This window comes from Pristis pectinata, chromosome 13 (genome assembly GCF_009764475.1).
Source record: "Pristis pectinata isolate sPriPec2 chromosome 13, sPriPec2.1.pri, whole genome shotgun sequence".
In the NCBI taxonomy this organism is placed as follows: domain Eukaryota; kingdom Metazoa; phylum Chordata; class Chondrichthyes; order Rhinopristiformes; family Pristidae; genus Pristis; species Pristis pectinata.
This window is the reverse complement of record NC_067417.1, coordinates 50,066,197-50,084,353: the sequence shown is the minus strand read 5'-3', so window position 1 is coordinate 50,084,353 and position 18,157 is coordinate 50,066,197. Positions and strand designations below refer to the sequence as shown.

The 18,157-nt window shown below is 46.6% G+C and overlaps 1 protein-coding gene across 1 annotated transcript in view; it reads right to left on the bottom strand.

Moving 5' to 3' along the window:
- hydin (HYDIN axonemal central pair apparatus protein) overlaps positions 1-18,157 on the bottom strand; it is a 541,323-nt gene that overhangs the window by 63,805 nt on the left and 459,361 nt on the right. The window contains exons 76-78 of the mRNA XM_052028752.1: positions 12,070-12,208; positions 8,271-8,436; positions 5,740-5,887 (exon numbers count right to left, since the gene is read on the bottom strand). Coding sequence (XP_051884712.1) covers positions 5,740-5,887; positions 8,271-8,436; positions 12,070-12,208 — 453 coding nt within the window. The remainder of the gene's footprint in view (positions 1-5,739; positions 5,888-8,270; positions 8,437-12,069; positions 12,209-18,157) is intronic.

The window sequence follows — 18,157 nt, the reverse complement described above, 5'->3', positions numbered from 1 at the left end:
ACTGGACTCTTTAGCCACCAGTGAACCCACAAAACCAGAGTGGGTGGAAGTCATCCTCGATCCCAAGGAACTGCCTAAGTAGAAGGGGATTTAACTGAAGCATAACTTCCCGAAGTTTGTATTCAAGCCTTCTCACAATAAACAACATTCCTTTAGCTTTCTAATGGTGAACCTGTATCCCAGCCTCTTGCCAGCCTTGCACCAGGACACCCAGATCCCTCTGCAGCTCAGAGCTCTGCACTCTCTCACCATTCCAAAGTTTTCTTTCCCCTGCCAAGATGTACAATTTCCCATTTTCCCACATAACATTCCATCTGCCAGATCTTGGCCCACTCACTGAACTTATCGATGCAGAATCCTTATGTCCGCTTCAGAACTTATCCTCCCATCTATCTTTGTGTCGACAGCAAGTTCAGTAACCCCGCCTTCGGTGCCTTCATCCAGGTCTTTTACACAGGTCGTAAAAAGCTGAGGTCCCAACATGTGGCACACCACTCGTTACATCCCGGCTGACCAGGAAAAGACCCAGTTATGCCTACTCTCTTTTTCCTGTTAACCAGCCAATCTTCCATTCACACCAGTATGTTACCTCCTACGCCATGAGCTTTGATTTTCCACAATAACCTTTGATGCAACACTTCATCAAAAGCCTTCTGGAAGTATAAGTCTAGTACATTGGCACTTGATTGACCAGAATATATTTTGTGTCCAGAATTACAGAGATGTCAGCATTACTCAAGCTATGGCAGGAACTGATTTTTAAACTGGTCACCCAGTTCTACTGAGCTCTGGCTGCAGAGCCACTGGCCTCGATTTTGATCCAGAGAGAACTGCCCCCTCACTCACTGCACTGCGTGAGCCAGTCCAGTTCCAACTTCTGCATCGATGCATTAGGGCAGCACAGAAGTGCAGCAGATAGTGCTGCTGCTTCACAGCTCCAGCAGCCCCGTTCAATCCCGACCTCCGGCGCTGTCTGTGTGGAGATTGCACATTCTCCCTATGACCGTGTGGGTTTCTCCCAGCTGCTCCGGTTTCCTCTCAGATTCCAAAGATGTGCCGGTAGGTTAACTGGCACATGAGAGAGAGAAAGGATAATCAGCAGGGAATAGGGAAAGGAGGAGAGGGGGAGAGCACCCAAGCTTCCGTTCTGTTAGTTAAGTCAGGGCCTCCGTTTTATGCCATGACTTAAGAATAACTTTTAATTTTTTAGTGATCTAAATCTTTTGATTATCAGAGATATTTAGGTCACTGTCAGGTTGTAGACCCCCATCTATTAATCGGCCTACAGGTACCAGGCTATGTACATTGAATCCAGTACATCACACACCAACTATAGTTCAGTTTGTCAGGTTACAGCTCTGAGTCCTGGTATAGACCATCTACTATTTAACCTGTCAGCTGGTGGATCAGCTACAGTTTGTTGTCATGTTACAGGTCATGACTAGTTCACATCTCCAAGGCTCTGGAGTTTGAAGTCACTCAGCCGGTTTGGTGCCTCAAGGCAGCGCCATCCATCACTAAGGACCCCCACCACCTGGGACATGCCCTCTTCTCATTACCACCATCGGGGAGGAGGTACAGGAGCCTGAAGACCCACACTCAATGATTCGGGAACAGCTTCTTCCCCTCCGCCATCAGATTTCCCAATGGTCCATGAACCCATGAACACTGCCTCGTTATTCTTTCTTTATTGCACTATTTGTTTTTGTAATTTACGGTAATTTATTTCTTTGCACTGTTCTGCTGCCGCAAAACAACAAATTTCACGTCATATAAGTCAGCGACAATAAATCTGATTCTGATAGACATGTACAACTCACTTGTAACATTGATTACAAGCCTACACGGTCCCTCAGCAACCCAGACCACACTTCCTTCTGCCCTGATTCCTGCAAGGACTGCACTGCATTCTCCTGTTTTCACTGGCTCCTTCATATCTGTTTTGGTGTCCATATTTTCCACATCCGTGCTTCTGAGATGTCTTCCTGTCTCCTTAACCAGAGCTTCCACTCTACCACAGTTAACAGGGCTCTCAACCATGTCTCCCCTATCTCCCACACTTCTGTTACTAACCCCTCTCCTTCCAGCCAGAACACGGAGAGGGTCCCCCTTGTCCTCACCATCCACCCCACCAGCCCCCACATTCATTTCCCATAGTTCCGGCCACTTTCAACAGGATTCCACCACCAGACGCATCTTCCCCTCCCCTCTCCTTTCAACATTCCAGAAGGAGTATTCCCTCTGCGACTTCCTCGTCCAATCTTCCATCTCCGCCAACCGTTCCCTGTCTCGCAGCACTTTCCCAAGCAACCACAGCAGATTCAACACTTGCCCTTTCACCTTTTCCTGTCACACCATCCCTGGACCCGATCAGTCCTTCCGGGTGAAACAGCAGCTCATTCACACTCCTTCTCCTTGAGTGAGGCGTTTGGTGCTCACAGTGGACTGCTCCGCTTTGGAGACACCAAATGCAGATCGGACGACTGCTTTGCAGAACACCTCGGTCCAGTTCAAAGGGATGATCCTGAGCATCTCTGTCCCACTCTCGCCTCTCTGTGCTTGACCACCAACAGTTCCAACATAGCCCGACTGAGTCCAACCAGAGCAGCACCTTATCTTCCATCTGGGCAATGTTGCAGCCCCTGGGAACTCAATTTCACAATTTCAGATGATCAGCTTTACTGGTTTGGGTTGGAAGTGACCAGTTCTGATGCAGGGTCACCTACCTGTAACTTTCATTCATTTTTTGTTGTGTCCACATACCCTACTGACCCACTGGATATTTCTGCCCTTATCTTTCAGTTCAGGTTTCCAGCCTCTCACCATTCCAGCAGTTTTTTTTCCCTCTCTGCTGCCCTAATCCTTTTCCATCTGCAGACACTCCGTCAATGGATCATTTACGATTAACACGCTCTTCTAGATGGCAGCAACATTTACGTCCAGGTCTCCACCCTCTCCCACCCCCCCTTCCTCCTCCCCACAACTCCCTCACTTCTATAACTTAAAGCGCGACGGTATTCCCACTTCTCCAGTTCTGATAAACGTTTATTGACTTGAACCACCATTTCTCTCTCCACAGATGCTGCCTGACCTGCTGAGTGTCTCCAGCACTCTCTGTTTCCATTAACCTCCCTCTGTCAGGTTACAAACCCTTCCTGAAATAAAAACAGGACATGCTGGAAAAACTCAGCGGGTCAGGCAGCATCTGGGGAGAGAGAAAGAATTTGATGGTGAAGTGATTTTCATTTACAGACCACCTCTGGCTCACTGTCGGACATCAGAGTTGATCTGTTTGTGCTATCTTACTCCAAATGTGTCTGTTTTGTTGCAGTAACTCCAAGACTAAGCTCCAGATTTTACTTATTGGGAAATGTATGTGTACAGAGCAACGTAAATGATAGGCTTGCCATCGACGTCCCCTCCAGTTTACTAGCTTGCCATCATTTGTCTGCCTGCACTTCACATTCTCTGTAACTGCAAAACTATATTCTGCATCTGTTTTTCTTTTGTACCACCTCGATGAAGGATCTGTCTGGATGGCCCGCAAACAAAAGCTTTTCACTCTATTTCGGTACATGTGACAATAATAATAAACCAACCCAATCGTTCTTTGTCGGAACCCATCAGTGGTGAAGCAAGTGGACTGGGGTGAGGAACTGAATGAACGACCTCTGCAGGAATTGTATTGTGGCTGAAGCCAATATCATTGGGATGGGAGAGTGAAAAGCTGCAGAAAATTAAATCTATCTCAGCACTGAGGGGGGATGTTTCACAGAACAGCTGCCTTATCTTCTCCAGGTGAAAGCCTGGTGCTGTGGCTCAGCTCAGGTTCTATTTTGTCATTAGAGGCCATAATTCAGCCGGGCGACTTGGAAGGGAAATCCACCCCTCACAAACAGCAATGGGATCAATGACTGAACAATTTATTTATTCATTGACAAATAACTATTGGCCAGGGCACTTGGTGAAACAAACACTACTTTCAAAACCATTGAATCGTATTGTAGAATCAGAAAATAGGAACAGCACAGAAAGAGGCCATTTGGCCCACTGTGTCTGCACTGGTCCTCTACCAGAGCAGCTCGTTAGTTCCACCCCACACCTCCTTCCTCCACAGCTTTGCAAATTTTTCCCCACTGCATATTTATCCACTTCCCTCCAGAAAAGGCCACCACGGACCCTCAGATTTTCCTCCTGTCAGCATTAATTCTCTACCTGTGATCTCTTTGACCTCTCCATCAAAGGGAACAACCTCCCCCCAACCACTCTGACCAGACCCTTCACCATTTTATACGCCAAGATATCATTCTATCGGATCTCCCCTCAGCCTCCTCTTCTCCAGAGAAAGCAGTCCCAGTCTCTCCATTCTATCATTGCACCTGTAATCTCACATCCCAGGATCTCGTAAATCTCCTCTGGACCCTCTCCAGTGCCTCCACATCCTTCTTGTAATGTGACGACCAGAACCAAGCACCACTTGAGACCAGTGTTTTACAGAGGTTCAGCATGTTGTTCCTGCTTTAACTGATGAAGCCCAGCATTGTGCATGCCTTATTCATGACTTTCTCAGCACACTCTGCCACTTTCACTGGCATGCACCCACGGCCCCAGGTCCTTTTCCTGCACCCCTTTTTGAACAGTATCCTTTAATCTATGTGGGCAGTCCCTGCGTTATGGGGTGGTTGCGTTCCTAGGAAACGTGTTGCAATTTTCCATAACATAAAGCTGCATCATCTGTGCATGCATCAAGAAATGCAAGTTGAAAAAAAATACATTTTGTGTTTATTTATTTACTTTTTTTCACATAGATTTCGTAAGAGCAAATACTTATTCTGTATCCCAGATTGCTTGGTAGTAATGAGCTCTAAAAGGAGGAATTTCCATTACCCGGACTACAGTAACACAGGGGTCGTCTGTACCGCCTTTCTGCCTTTCCTCTTCCTTCCTACCAAAATGCAGCAGCTCACACTTGTCCACATTAAACTTCAGTCACCAGCCTGTTTATATCCTGTTGCATGCTTGCAGTTCACAATGCTGCCACACTTTGTGTCATCTGCAAATTGAATAGGTGCGGTTTGCATCCTGGGGTCTAGGTCATTAATGCGGATCAAAAGAAGCAATGTCCCTATCACTGATCCCTGGGGAACGCCACTATCCACCTTGAGAAGCAACCATTGCCAACCCACCTATTTTATAATCATCAGCCGATCAGGTTACCGTACCTTTGGTTCTTCCAGGTCTTCGGTATTGGTTGTAAATAGTTGGGACCCCAGCATGATCCCTGTGACATCCCACTATCTACTCATCACCAATCACAAACCCGCCCATTTATCCCAACCCCCTGTTTTCTGTTAGTTAGCCAATTCCTTATCCATGCCAATATACTGTATCATCCCCGTGCACTCTAATCTTGTGCACCAACCCTTTGTGTGACACCTTATTGAATGCACCCCAGAAGACAAAATGCAGTACATTGACTGGTTGCCCTTTATCCACCCTGTTTGTGACTCCCCAAAAGAATTATAGAGACAGTTAACATTTCAGCTCAGTAGCTTTTCATCAGAGTTGCTGAAAATTCCCAGTATGTCCTGTTTTTATTTAAGTATTTCTTTCTTTGTCAAGTTCAGATAAAACCAGATGATAAAGGACACAGATAACGAATGCTTAGCAGTGCAATGTGTGGCACAGTGGGACTTGGCTATCAGCGTTGGGATCATTAACCTTGGCTTCCTTTCATACCTGCTGTGAGGGAGAACAACTCCCTCCATTGGCTCGATAATGAGAAGGCAACCATATCCCTCTGAGTGCACCGTGTCGTCCCTGAAGCGGAAGCTGAATGGAGTCGCTTCGTTATTGATCATGTAGGCGGTTTCGTGTGCTTTCTGTCCTGTGGGTGAGAAAAAGAAGAGAGTGGGAACTGCCAGCCGTGGACTGGTTGACACTGGTTACGATCTGGAGGGGAGCCATGAACTTCCAGCTGCTTGTGAAGGACACAGACTCTGGTTTGTGAAGCATTTTCCTTCAGTGACAGTGTGTTATTTATGTTGATTAACTGGCCATGAGGTACAAAGGAGGATGAACCTTGTCTGGAAGCTCCCTGATACATCATTAGGGAGCACAGCCACACTCTGCTCTCTGCCTCATGGCCCTGCAGCCACTGCATAAAGGTCATAGATGTCCAGCTAAATGCTGCCATGTAGTTGGTAACACGGACCAGTGCCAATTCACCAGCCCACATCACCCAATTCCAACACCCTCTGTGGGCCGGAGAACTCACCAACTTTCCCGTTCCTAAAGAGTTAGCAAAACCACAACTTAAGTGTTCAAACTCATACCAGCTATTCTGGGAAAAAACAGACTATGTGCAGGGAATTGCTTTTTATTATTGTATATAGTTTCTTTTATTATGAATAAAGCTGATCCTACAGTGGAGGTCCTGCACAGGCTGCCTGGTCCACCAATGACCCAAAGTACAAATGGGCAGGCACGATAGTGTAGCGGTTAGTGTAACGCTATTACAGGCACAGCGACCCGGGTTCAATTCCCGCTGTTATCTGTAAGGAGTTTGTATGTTCTCCCCGTGTCTGCGTGGGTTTCCTCCGGGTGCTCCAGTTTCCTCCCACATTCCAAAGACTTGTGGGAAGGGTTAGGAAGTTGCGGGCACGCTATGTTGGTACCAGAAGTGTGGCGACTCTTGCGGGCTGCCCCCACAACACTCTATGCAAAAGGTGCATTTCACTGTGTGTTTCGAGGCACATTCGACTAATAAAGAAATCTTAAAATCTTAAAATGTGGCCGCAAGTCCCAGACCACAGAACTCATCACATTAACCAAGCCAGTTAGATCTGTGGCAGGAAGTACCTGGTATCTCAATGGATTGACAGATAGTAAGTCCGAGAGCGAGGTTTACTTATCATATGAAAGAAAGGAGATAGCTTGACTTCACTGTTAATGTTCACAGTGTTTGCTCTATACACCTTATTCATTAGACTGCCTGCTATATTTCACATCTCATTAAATTCCCCTCCTGTTAATTTCCTTTACTTCCCCCATCTCATGTATCAAGAGGTCAGGTCATTAAACTACACACAGTGCACAGTGGCGTAGCTGCTGCCTCACAGCTCCAGAGACCCGGGTTCAATCCTGACCTGGGGCGCTGTCTGTGTGGAGTTGGCACGCTCTCCCTGTGACTGGGTGGGTTTCCCCCCGGGTGCTCCAGTTCTGAGGAAGCGAAGGGTTAAGAATTGCAACCATACCTATAACTGGTAAAGAAAATATATATATGCATTTATATTTCTTTAGCAAGGACTAGCAAGCTGCTGACCCACTAGTTAGGTTGGAATCTTAAGTATGTTAACTGCCTTTGTTTCGGGTAACGGACCATTCCGATATGTCAGACGGTGGCGATACCGAGTGTAATTAACATCGAGGTGAAGGCTTGGTCTGAACAATGAAGGGTGATACCTGCCTTTGAAAGCCTTGATTATAACTCAGTTATACTAAGACAAGAGGTGTGATAGCTGTCTCGGGATCTCTAATAGCTTGACCGAAACTCGTGGCGCCGTTTGCATGGGATGTGCGTGACAATTCCTGTATAAATGTCTGTCTGCCCTTTGTGCGGAGAGAACTCGGGAAGCAACTCTTAGTGAGTGCTGAGGAGAATTCTCCTAGCGGTGCACTGCTAATAAAGGTATTTGTTCGAATCGACCTTGTGGCACTGTGTTATTTACAGCGGACAGAAAGGGAAAATTGATTTCGGGACGACAGTTCCCTCCCACATCCCAGAGACGTGCGGGTTGGTAGGGTTAATCGGCCGCTGTTAATTGGTGGAATCTGGGGAGAGCTGATGAGAATGTGGAAAGAATAAAAAAAAGGCATTAATGGAGAATTAGTGGAGAATAGTGATAGTCAGCACGGAGTCGGAGGGCTGAAGGGCCTGTTTCTGTGCTGTATCTCTCTGTGACTCTATAACTGCTCACAGACTAGTAAGGGAGGCGCAGCCAGATGCTGCGAATAGGGGGAGTCCTGCGTCACAGCTTAACCTCAGTGGGGGACACACCTGGATGTCCTCACATTCCTGTTTAGGTGCAATGTACTGCTTCTGCTCCCCCGGTACTCACTCCTTGAATCTCATTCCTAAAGCTCTTTCTGCACCTCTCCAATCCCAGGTCGGCAGCTCACTTCAAGTAATCCGGCTGACACGGAGATCTGGTTAAAGGAAAGCTTAAGCAACGTAACCATTATGGAGGCTGCACCATCAGGACACATACCTAACAGTACAAACTTGAAGTTGATATGGGAGCGGTCAAGCGAGACTGCTGGCTCACTGGTATTGCCACACAACAAGAAGGGCACGGAGATGTTTAGTTGTGGAACCTTGAAGCTCCAGAATGATTCAGTGATGTCCAGTTGCTGAGGCACGAACTCAAAGGTGACCTGGAGGAGAAACAAGTCAGAACAAGATTCAGAATGATGTACTGGGGCTGATACTACCCACCTATCTCCCCTCTGTACTCTCAGCCCTGATGCGGGGTCTCCACCCGAAACATTGACCATTCCCCTGCCTCCACAGATGCTGCCTGACTTGCTGAGTCCCTCCAGCAGATTGTTTTTTGCTCCTGATCCTACCACTGGTGAAACCCATTCCGAAAGCAACAACCACGTCACTTAAAAAGCATTATACTTCAGCCTTGGAGGACGAAAGTGGAAAACAAAAAATACATAAAATGTTTTAAAAAATGGTCCAAATGCAGACAAGGAAATTTTGCTGATATGAACCACCATTCTTCCCACTTATTACAGTGATTGATTCGTATTCCTCCGGCACATCACATCACTCCCACTCAGCAGCCTGAAATATATTGCCTACTGCAGCTCCCATAAATTGTAGATTACACTCCAACCACTGCCGAACGTTACGCCACATATATCAGAACCACTGTACAAATTGCAGCCTGGTTAACACAATTAGGATGGTGAAAGGTTTCATTAACTAGATTGTAATGTAAATTGATATGTTCACAATTTAAATCCAGTGTTACTCAATATCAAGTCTGCAATTGCCCAAACGGGCAAATTAAATAACCCTTTCTAAAGACTTCACAGAATCACAGAACGGGCACTGCACGGCAGGCCATCATTTGGGCTATCACCTGTACCGGCTTGGCACAAGAACAATCTGGTTGGGTCCACTCCCTTGTCCTCTCCCTTTTGAACATTACAATTGAACCTGTCCCCCGTCACCACCCCCCCAGTCGTTTATTTGCTGTCAGTATGAACCACTCAGTGTGCAAAGACATTTTACCTCATGTCACTTTTGATTCTTTTGCCACCACCTTCATTCCAGACCTTTGCACCAATGGAGATGGTTCTTCTCTATGTGCCCTGCTCTTGCTCATCATGATTTAAACCCCTCACAGATCAGATCCCCTCACAACCTCCTCTGTTCCCAGGAGAACAACCCCAGTCTCTCCAGCCCATCCACAGAACTACAGTCCCTCCTCCCTGGAATCACTTCAGTCAATCTCTTCCACACCCTCTCCAAAGCCTTCACACATCTCCTACTGTGCAGCGCCCAGAACTGGATACAACCTTCCAACTTTGGCTGACCCAGTGTTTTATAAAGGTCCCTGCTCTTGCAACGCATGCCTCTATTTAAACAGCCAAATATCCTGCAAGTGTTTTATGAACCAAACTCTCACCCATCTCTGGTGCTTTCAATGAGTTTTACACATAAAGCCCCAATCTTTATCCTTTCAATCTTGCTGTGGCACTTCATTCATACCACAAGGACTGCATTTGCCTCTGTCATTTCATCAAAAAGCTCTTTCAAGTTAGTTAGACGTGATTTGCCTTGAATCAAACCTATGCTAGCATTCTCTAAGCAATCCACACTTGTCCCAGTGACTGCTGACTGCTTTTCCCCCCAATTACTGCTTCTAGACGTTCCCCCACAACTGGTTTATCCTTCATCTGTTTGAACAAGGGTGTTACACCTGTAATTTTCCAGCTGTCTGGTACCATCCCTGAACCTACAGATGTTTGGGAGATTATGGACAGGGACTCTTCAGTTTCCCTCTTACTCCCCTCAGTAACCAAGAGTGCATCCCATCCGGACCAGGGGACTTATCCACTTTAAGAGCAGCTTGCTTTTCAAGCATCTCCTCTTTGTTGAATGTTAATCCAATCTGAAACTCAACTCTTTTGCAGATAGCACCTATTACTGGGATCAGTACTGCTTCCCCAACTTTTACCCTGGCAGGCAGCAGCTGGGCTTGTCACATTCTAAAGATGAAACCTGGATAATGAGGCTGCGTGCTGCACCCCAGCACAGGGAGTTGGGTCTGAAGGGCACATCAACTTGTCTCCCATTGATAAAAAAGTCAACACCTGTACAGGGGTTTAGCACAAATTCTACTGCACCACTTGCATAAACCAAACCAACAGCTCTAATTGTGATCAATTGTTTATCTCCCCCTGCCTCAGCCCATCTTCTGTTGAATCCTCATCCTTGCTTTTGCTGCCTCCAGATTTAAATTGCCCCAATTTTTCCATGGGCAACTGAGAATCTTCTCCCATAAACTCAAGCTCCTTCAAAACTCTCCTATACTCCTGCACTCTCTGACCTAGACTAGCTCCCCAATCAATGCAGGTTCAATTTTTTAATTCTTATTTTCCTGTTCAAGTTTCCCTAAGGATTTTATCCATCCATCTCCATAATCTCCTCCAGCCCTAATACCACCAAGGCCTCTGCCCTCACGCAGATCTGGTCTCTTGAAAATTCCTAACTTCCCTCATCTATCTATGAATGTGGAAGGGGGTGTCACTTCAACTCCCCCTCCCACACTATCACAGATATGTCAGTCCTCGGCCTCCTCCACTGCCACGAGAATTCCAAGCGCAAACTGGAAGAACAGCACCTCATTTTCCGTCTTGGAAACTTGCAGCCTAACGGCATGAACATTGAATTCTCCCACTTTAGATAATCCCCACCCCCCTTCCCCACAACACCCCCCCCCCCACCGTACCTCTTCTCTTCCCTTTCCTAGACTATCTCTTTTTGTCTACCTTTTTCCCTCTCTCCCCTTCCCTTTGACCCATCCCCCGGTGGATCTGCTCTCCCCTCCTCCCCCGCACCTGCCCATCACTATCTCTTACCCGCATCTACCTATCACCACCCTGTGCCCACCCCACCTCCCCTCTTTTGTCCACCTATCACTGCTCTGCTTTTCCCTCCGATATATTGGGCTTCCCCTCTTCCTATCTTCTGTCCTGAAGAAGGATCCCAACCCAAAACGTTGACCGCCTGCTTTTCTCCACGGATGCTGCCCGGCCTGCTGAGTTCCTCCAGCATCAGAGTGTTTTTCATCTGGATTCCAGCATCTGCAGTCCTTTGTTTCTCTATTATTTACCCTGACATCAACAAGTTGCTCGGTGTTAAATTATGTTTGATGAGTGCATCTGTTGGACATCCAGGGAAAATTTCACTAGATTTAATGTGCTGAATCAATGCAAGTTGTGCATGTCTAACCTTTTTACGCAGAGAGTGGTGGGTGCCTGGATCCTGTCGCCAGGGGAAGTGGTGGAAGCAGATACGTTAGTCACAGTTAAGTGGCATTTAGACAGCCAGGGGATGGAGGGATATAGACCATGTACAGGCAGATGCAATCAGTTGACGTTGTTTTCATTCGTGTGTCGGAGGCGGAGGGGAGACCTGATCGAGGCTTATGAGGCATAGGTAAGGTGGATAGTCAGACTGCTTCTCCCAGGGTAGAAATGTCAAACACTAGAGGACAGCTTTAAGGTGAGAGGGAGAAAATTCAAAGGAGATGTGCAGGGTAAGCTGTTTACGCAGACGGTGGTAGGTGAATGCACTGCCAGGGGAGCTGGTGGAAGCAGTGATAATAATGGCATTTACAAGGCATTCAGACAGGCACATGGACCTGAAGGGAATGGAGGGATATGGATCACGTGCAGGCAGATAGGCTTAGTTGGCATCGTGGTCGGCACAGACATGGTGGGCCGAAGGGCCTGTACTGTTCTATGTTCTGATGCTGGCTCTGAACTGACCTCAGTCTTCTTCCCTGCTGAGATAAGCCCCTTTTCTGTCAGGCAGCTGAATGCTGGCTCCACTTGCACAACCGGCGCACTCTCATATATCCATTGGAAGGAGTAGTCTGTGCTAGTTGGATTCATTATATAGAAGGATCTGTGGAATGTAAGCAGATTGTTATTCCACGCAAAGCACCCAACACAGTGGAGCTGATGCTTCTTAATTGCATCTACACCACCAACATAAGACACATTTCTTTGACCCCAATTTTCCAAACCAATGAGTTAGTGACAGAGTCAAAGTGGTAATGAGAAAACAGTGGTATTTTCCCCCTGGAAGGATGGTTCAAATTCAGCCCAGGGGTATGGAAGGCTTGAAATAGGACAGTATCAGACCCAGAGCCGAGAGATGGCTTATAATAGAAGATAGCTGCGCAGAAAGTTGTTTCAGTCTTCAGAACCACTTAAAGAATATTAAATACTCCTTCAAAAAGTAAAGCAAGAAACTGCTTAAGATGATATAGAAAGATAGCGGTCTTTAAGTAGCGGCTGAGCATGCAATGTAAAGTGTGTCACTCTGGTCTGTCACTTACAGCTCAAGTGGTTAGATACAAAGGACAGATACTGGAGATAATAAAAGCAGAAACTGCCGCAGATAGGCAGTTTGCTCGACATCTGAACAACACCCAAATCATTCATCCATCTTTTTCTTTCCAGATTCTGGCTGATCTGCTGCTTCATTTGTTTGTTTCCTTGAATTTATTTCTATCGATCGTATGTTTCACTCTCACTTTAATGAGCCTAATGCTAATTATCCGGCACATTAAGGATTTGTGTGAAAAGATGAACCATTTCAGAGAACCACGCCAGAGTTTGTTTTCTGCTGAAGAGCAATTATTCCTTGACATCTGGTAATTTGAAAAGATGGAGAAAGCTTCCCTCTGAAATCTTAAAAGGGTTTTCTATTCAGTACAAAGTGTTGAACTGTGAACGTGAAGATTTAAATGAGTAGTGTGGATGCACCTGACCTCTTGCTCCACCACTGAGCTCCACTGGTAGGACCTCGTGGGAACTGGCACCTATATGCATCCACCCCTGTATTAGTTCCACTGTCACACTTACCTTTCCCAGTCACAGCGTTCCTGATGTCCTCTCACTGCTCCCCCTCTGTTTCTTTTCTCCCTCCTCCTGATCTACCCAGTTCCTCCTACACCCGCTCCCTGGTCCCCCATCACCCCGTCTCTTTCCCCTCCTCCACCCAGTCCCCCCCCCCACTGTTCCCCTCTGTCCTCCCCACCTCCCTCCCTTGGTTCCAGGCTCCACCTTCCTCTCCAATCAGATTCCACCATCTGCAGCCTGTTGGTGCCTCCACCTAATGGCTTTAAAGTAATGGGTGGGAAGTTCAAGGGAGATATTAGAGGGAGGTTTTTCACCCAGAGAGTGGTTGGTGCATGGAATGTGCTGCCTGGGGTGGTGGTGGAGGCAGATACATTGGTCAAGTTCAAGAGATTGTTAGATAAGCATATGGAGGAATTTAAAATAGGGGGATATGTGGGAGGAAGGGGTTAGATCATATTAAGCGTAGTTTAAAGGTTGGCACAACATGGCGGGCTGAAGGGCCTGTATTGTGCTGTATTGTTCCATGGTTTTGTTCTATGGTTTAGTGTCAGAGATATTTGGAACGAGTGGGAGAGACGTTTGACAGCAGGAGCTGGTGCAATGTTATGAGCTGTGCGGCTGCAAAAGGTGAATGTGACTGTGGTCCCAGCGAGGCCTGGGCTGCCTGAGTGAGGTCTGGTCCATCGGGCCCTGGAGCTCATTGTCAGGGTCACTTGAACCACCGCCCACCGGAGAAGGAGAGTTGAAACTGGGGTTGCCGCTGGCGGGGTTCGGGGACAGTGGTGCTGGAGAGACCAGGGTCTGGGAGCCAGTGTGAGGAGGGATTTTGAGGGTGGAATCAAGACTAGTTGTTCTACTGTGGTGCTCCTGCTCCTCACCGCACTGCTTCCAAGTCGTCCACCTGTTTCGCTTCCCCAGACTCTGCCTGACCTGCTGAGTAATTCCAGCAGCCTTGGTCTTCACTTTAAATAGAACAGTTGCTACATAAGCCTGGTTTTCTGTGGGTACATCAGGAAGATCTGATCCAATTTCAGCTGCAAATGGTCTAAAGGAGCATTTCTTATGGGTCTTGCACACTCAGAATCAGAATCAGGTTTATTATCACTGACCTAGATGATGTGAAATTTGTTGTTTTGCGACAGCAGTACAGTGCAAAGACATAAAATTACTATAAGTTACAAGAATAAATAAGTCGTGCAAAAAAAAGGGATAACCAGGTGGCGTTCATGGGTTCATGGACTGTTCAAAAATCTGACGGCAGAGGGGAAGAAGCTGTTTCTGAATTGTTGAGTGTGGGTCTTCAGGTCCCTGTACCTCCTCCCCGATGACAGTAATGAAAAGAGGGCATGTCCCAGGTGGTGAGGGTCCTTAGTGATAGATGCCACCTTCTTGAGGCACCACCTCTTGAAGATGTTCTCAATGGTGGGGAGGGTTGTGCCCGTGATGGAGCTGGCTGAGTCTACAACTCTCTGCAGCCTCTTGTGATCCTATGCATTGGAGCCTCCATACCAGGCAGTGATGCAACCAGTCAGAATGCTCTCCACCGTACATCTGTAGAAATTTTTAAGAGTCTTTGGTGACATACCAAATCTCCTCAAACTCCTGATGAAGTAGAGCCACTGGCGATGACAATGCTGTCCTGTGCAATGTGCAGGGTTGCATTTTATCAGTCATGCAGATAAACTGCATTTCTGCAATGTGGGCTTAAAAGCAAGGTAAAGAAAAGGAAGCTTTCAAAACACTACACAACACCAATTAATTTCTCAGCCTTTGTCTCTCTAAATACTCCTCTCTCAGCGTGGGGGGTGGGAGGGGTGGTAGCTGATTTAAAAAAACTCTACCCTTTTTAACTTGTCTGTGAACAGGATAGAATATATATTGACTGAAAACAAATTAGACAAAATATCAGGCTTAACCCCTTTAAAATTTGGAAGAGGTGAGGGATTTACTAGGATGCTGTGTTCTTATAATTGGTAGATGGCAGTGTGGCTACACAGTTGTGTATTAATTCCTGAATGGATTTAAAATAGAGATTTGTCGTGCTGGAGATTAGGAGATAGATGCAGCTGAGGAAATTCATTCATTTTAGTTTATCTCACCCTCACAGAATGAAACCTTACTGACCCTATCACAGCATCAAGCTGCTCACCAAATGAATCCAGCCTTCTGGCCTTCACTGCCCTATCCAGAAGACTGTTCCAACCACTCGACACTCTTAGCTGGAATGACTTCCTGATATCAATGCTGAATTTGTCTGTTCTAAGCAGAATAGGTGGCAAAAGCAGAATCCAGAGTTTTTTTTAAGAGGAATCTGGATGTAGATTTAAAAAAGAAGAAAAGGCTCTGAGAAAGGGTGGGTAATGGGATCCTTGAGAGAAAGAGAGCAGGTGTGATGATGTAAGGGGGGGATCAGATGAAACACGCAAACACGCGGTTAGCGTAACGCTTTACAGCACTGGCGACCCGGGTTCAATTCCAGCCACTGTCTGTAAGGAGTTTGTACATTCTCCCCGTGTGTCTGCGTGGGTTTGCTCCGGTTTCCTCCCACATTCCAAAGACGTATGGGTTAGGAAGTTGTGGGCATGCTGTGTTGGCACCAGAAGCGTGGCGACACTTGTGGGCTGCCCCCAGAACACTCTATGCAAAAGATGCATTTCACTGTGTGTTTTGATGTACATGTGACTGATAAAGAAATCTTATCTTTTCTGACGCTTGAAAATTCTTGAGTCCCAAAGCCACAGAGAAACGTGCCCTCTTCTTCTACTCTAGTGCTTTAACCTGAAGTCACGTCCCTAATTTATATTTTTCTGAACCGGTTACTTTCTTCTCGATCACTAGAACATAATGAAAGTTCAGAGATGAGAAGTCAAAGTTTTACCCTGTTAAACCAGCTCAAATTGGACTGGAAAACACTGCAAATGTTGGAAATTCAAAATGTAAACAGGGATTGCTGGAAGAAGGCAGCAGGTCAGGAAGCGGCAGTGGGGAGAGAGACTGAGTTTTGGGGCAAGGACCCTTCATCAGAACTGGAGACGTGAGAAAACAAGAATGTTGAGGTGCAGAGAGAGGGAGAGTGTCTGCGATAGGGTGCACACCTCCATTTTCACCATCGCTGGGTCAACATCCTGGGACCCCCTCCCTAACAGCACTGTGGGTGCACCCACGCCTCACGGACTGCAGCGGTTCCAGAAGGCAGCTCACCACCACCTTCTCAAGTGTAATTAAGGATGGTGATTAAATGCTGGGTCAACCTGCAAATCCAACATCTCTTGGATGAAAAAAACAAAGTTGTCAAGCCATCAATTACTTGAAAGATCAACAGATGGAGACAGAATAGTAAAAAAGAAACAAACTGAAACAGAGAGGCCGAACTGTGGAGAAGAAAATCAAGTTGTTACCTGCAATTGTTAAATTCAGTACAGACATCCCCATGTCACAGGGAAAATGATCCATGTCGCGACTTTCTGTGACGCAAAGCCGTGTCATCTGCACATGCGTCACGAAACGCGAGTTGAAAAAAACATTAAAGTTTGTGTTTATTTATTCATTTCTTTTCACATAAATCCCATGAGAGTGAACTTTATTCCATATCTCATGATTTGTTAATAACGTAAGGGCAAATTTCTGTTACCCTAACGGCCATTATGCAAGGGTCGTCTGCGTTAAGTCCTGAGGGCTTCAAGGTACTCAGGCGGAAGATGAAGTCCTGCTCTTCGATCATGGGCATCGTTGCAGCAATGTGGGATGTGAGAGGCCAAAGGCAGAGAGGTCAGAATTGGAGTGGGCCAAAGAATTAAAGCAACTGGAAGCCTAGGGTTGTCTTTTTGACTGAACGGATGTTTTCTGCTGTCAGCCAGTCTGTGTTTAGCTTCTCCAAACAGAGGAAATCACAATGTGAGCACCAAATGCAGTATACTAGGTTGGAAGAAATGCAAGTAAACTGCTGCTTCACCTGGACGGACTGTCTAGGTCCTTGGATGGTGGGAAGGGAAGATGTAAAAGGACAGGTGTCCACTTCCTGCATGCCATGAGAAGGGAGGTGGTTGGTGGAGATGAAAGAGTGGACCGGGCAGTCGTGAAGGGAATAGTTCTTCAGATCATTGAAAGGGAGGGGGCAGATTAGTCTGGTCGTGGAATCCTGTTGGAAATGGCAGAAGTTACAGAGGATGATCTGTTGAATGTGGATCCTGGTGAGGTCAGACATGAGGAACCCCATTTTCATTCTGTCTGGGAGGAGAGGGATGTGGTAAAGAAGAAGCCATGGTTAAGAAGAAAAGGAGAAAGAATGGAATGGGAAAGAATTGAGCTGAATGGTATTTCAAGGGAAGCTTAATAAGAAGCCAATGAACAAAGAAGATACCTCAACAGGTTTAAATGAAGTACTGTATTGGAGGCTTGTGCAGCTTAAGCACCAGCATGGATCAGTTAGTCTCCAAGCAATCCAACATCAAGCCTGCTCTATTATTCCTCTTCAGGGCTTGTCAAAGGATCTGAGTCATTGAAAAACTATGATGCAGAAGGAGGCCGTTCAGCCTATTGCATCCATGCAGATTAAAAAAGAGCTCTCCAGCCTAAACCCACCTTCCAACATTAGGCCCATAGCCCTGCAGGTCACAGCTTTTCAGGCACACATCCATTTAAAATGTCGATGAAGGTTTCCGCCTCCCTGTCCTTGCAGGCAGTGAGTTCCAGAGCCCCATCCAACCTCCGGGTGAAAGACCTTTTCCTCATCTCCCCTCTCATGCTTCTACCACTCACTTTAAGTCAATGCCCTCTACTTTGTGACCCCCCCCCCCCCAACTGTGGAAAAAAGAGTCCATCCTACTTATTCTGACAACGCCTCTCATAATTCTTACCCCTCAATTAAATCTCTCCTCAGCGTCTTGTTTTAAAGAAAACCACCCCTGTTTATCCAAACCTTCCTCAGACAGAACGACAACTTTCCACTCCTGAAATCTCCTCTATGCTTCTTTCCTCACTGTCAAAC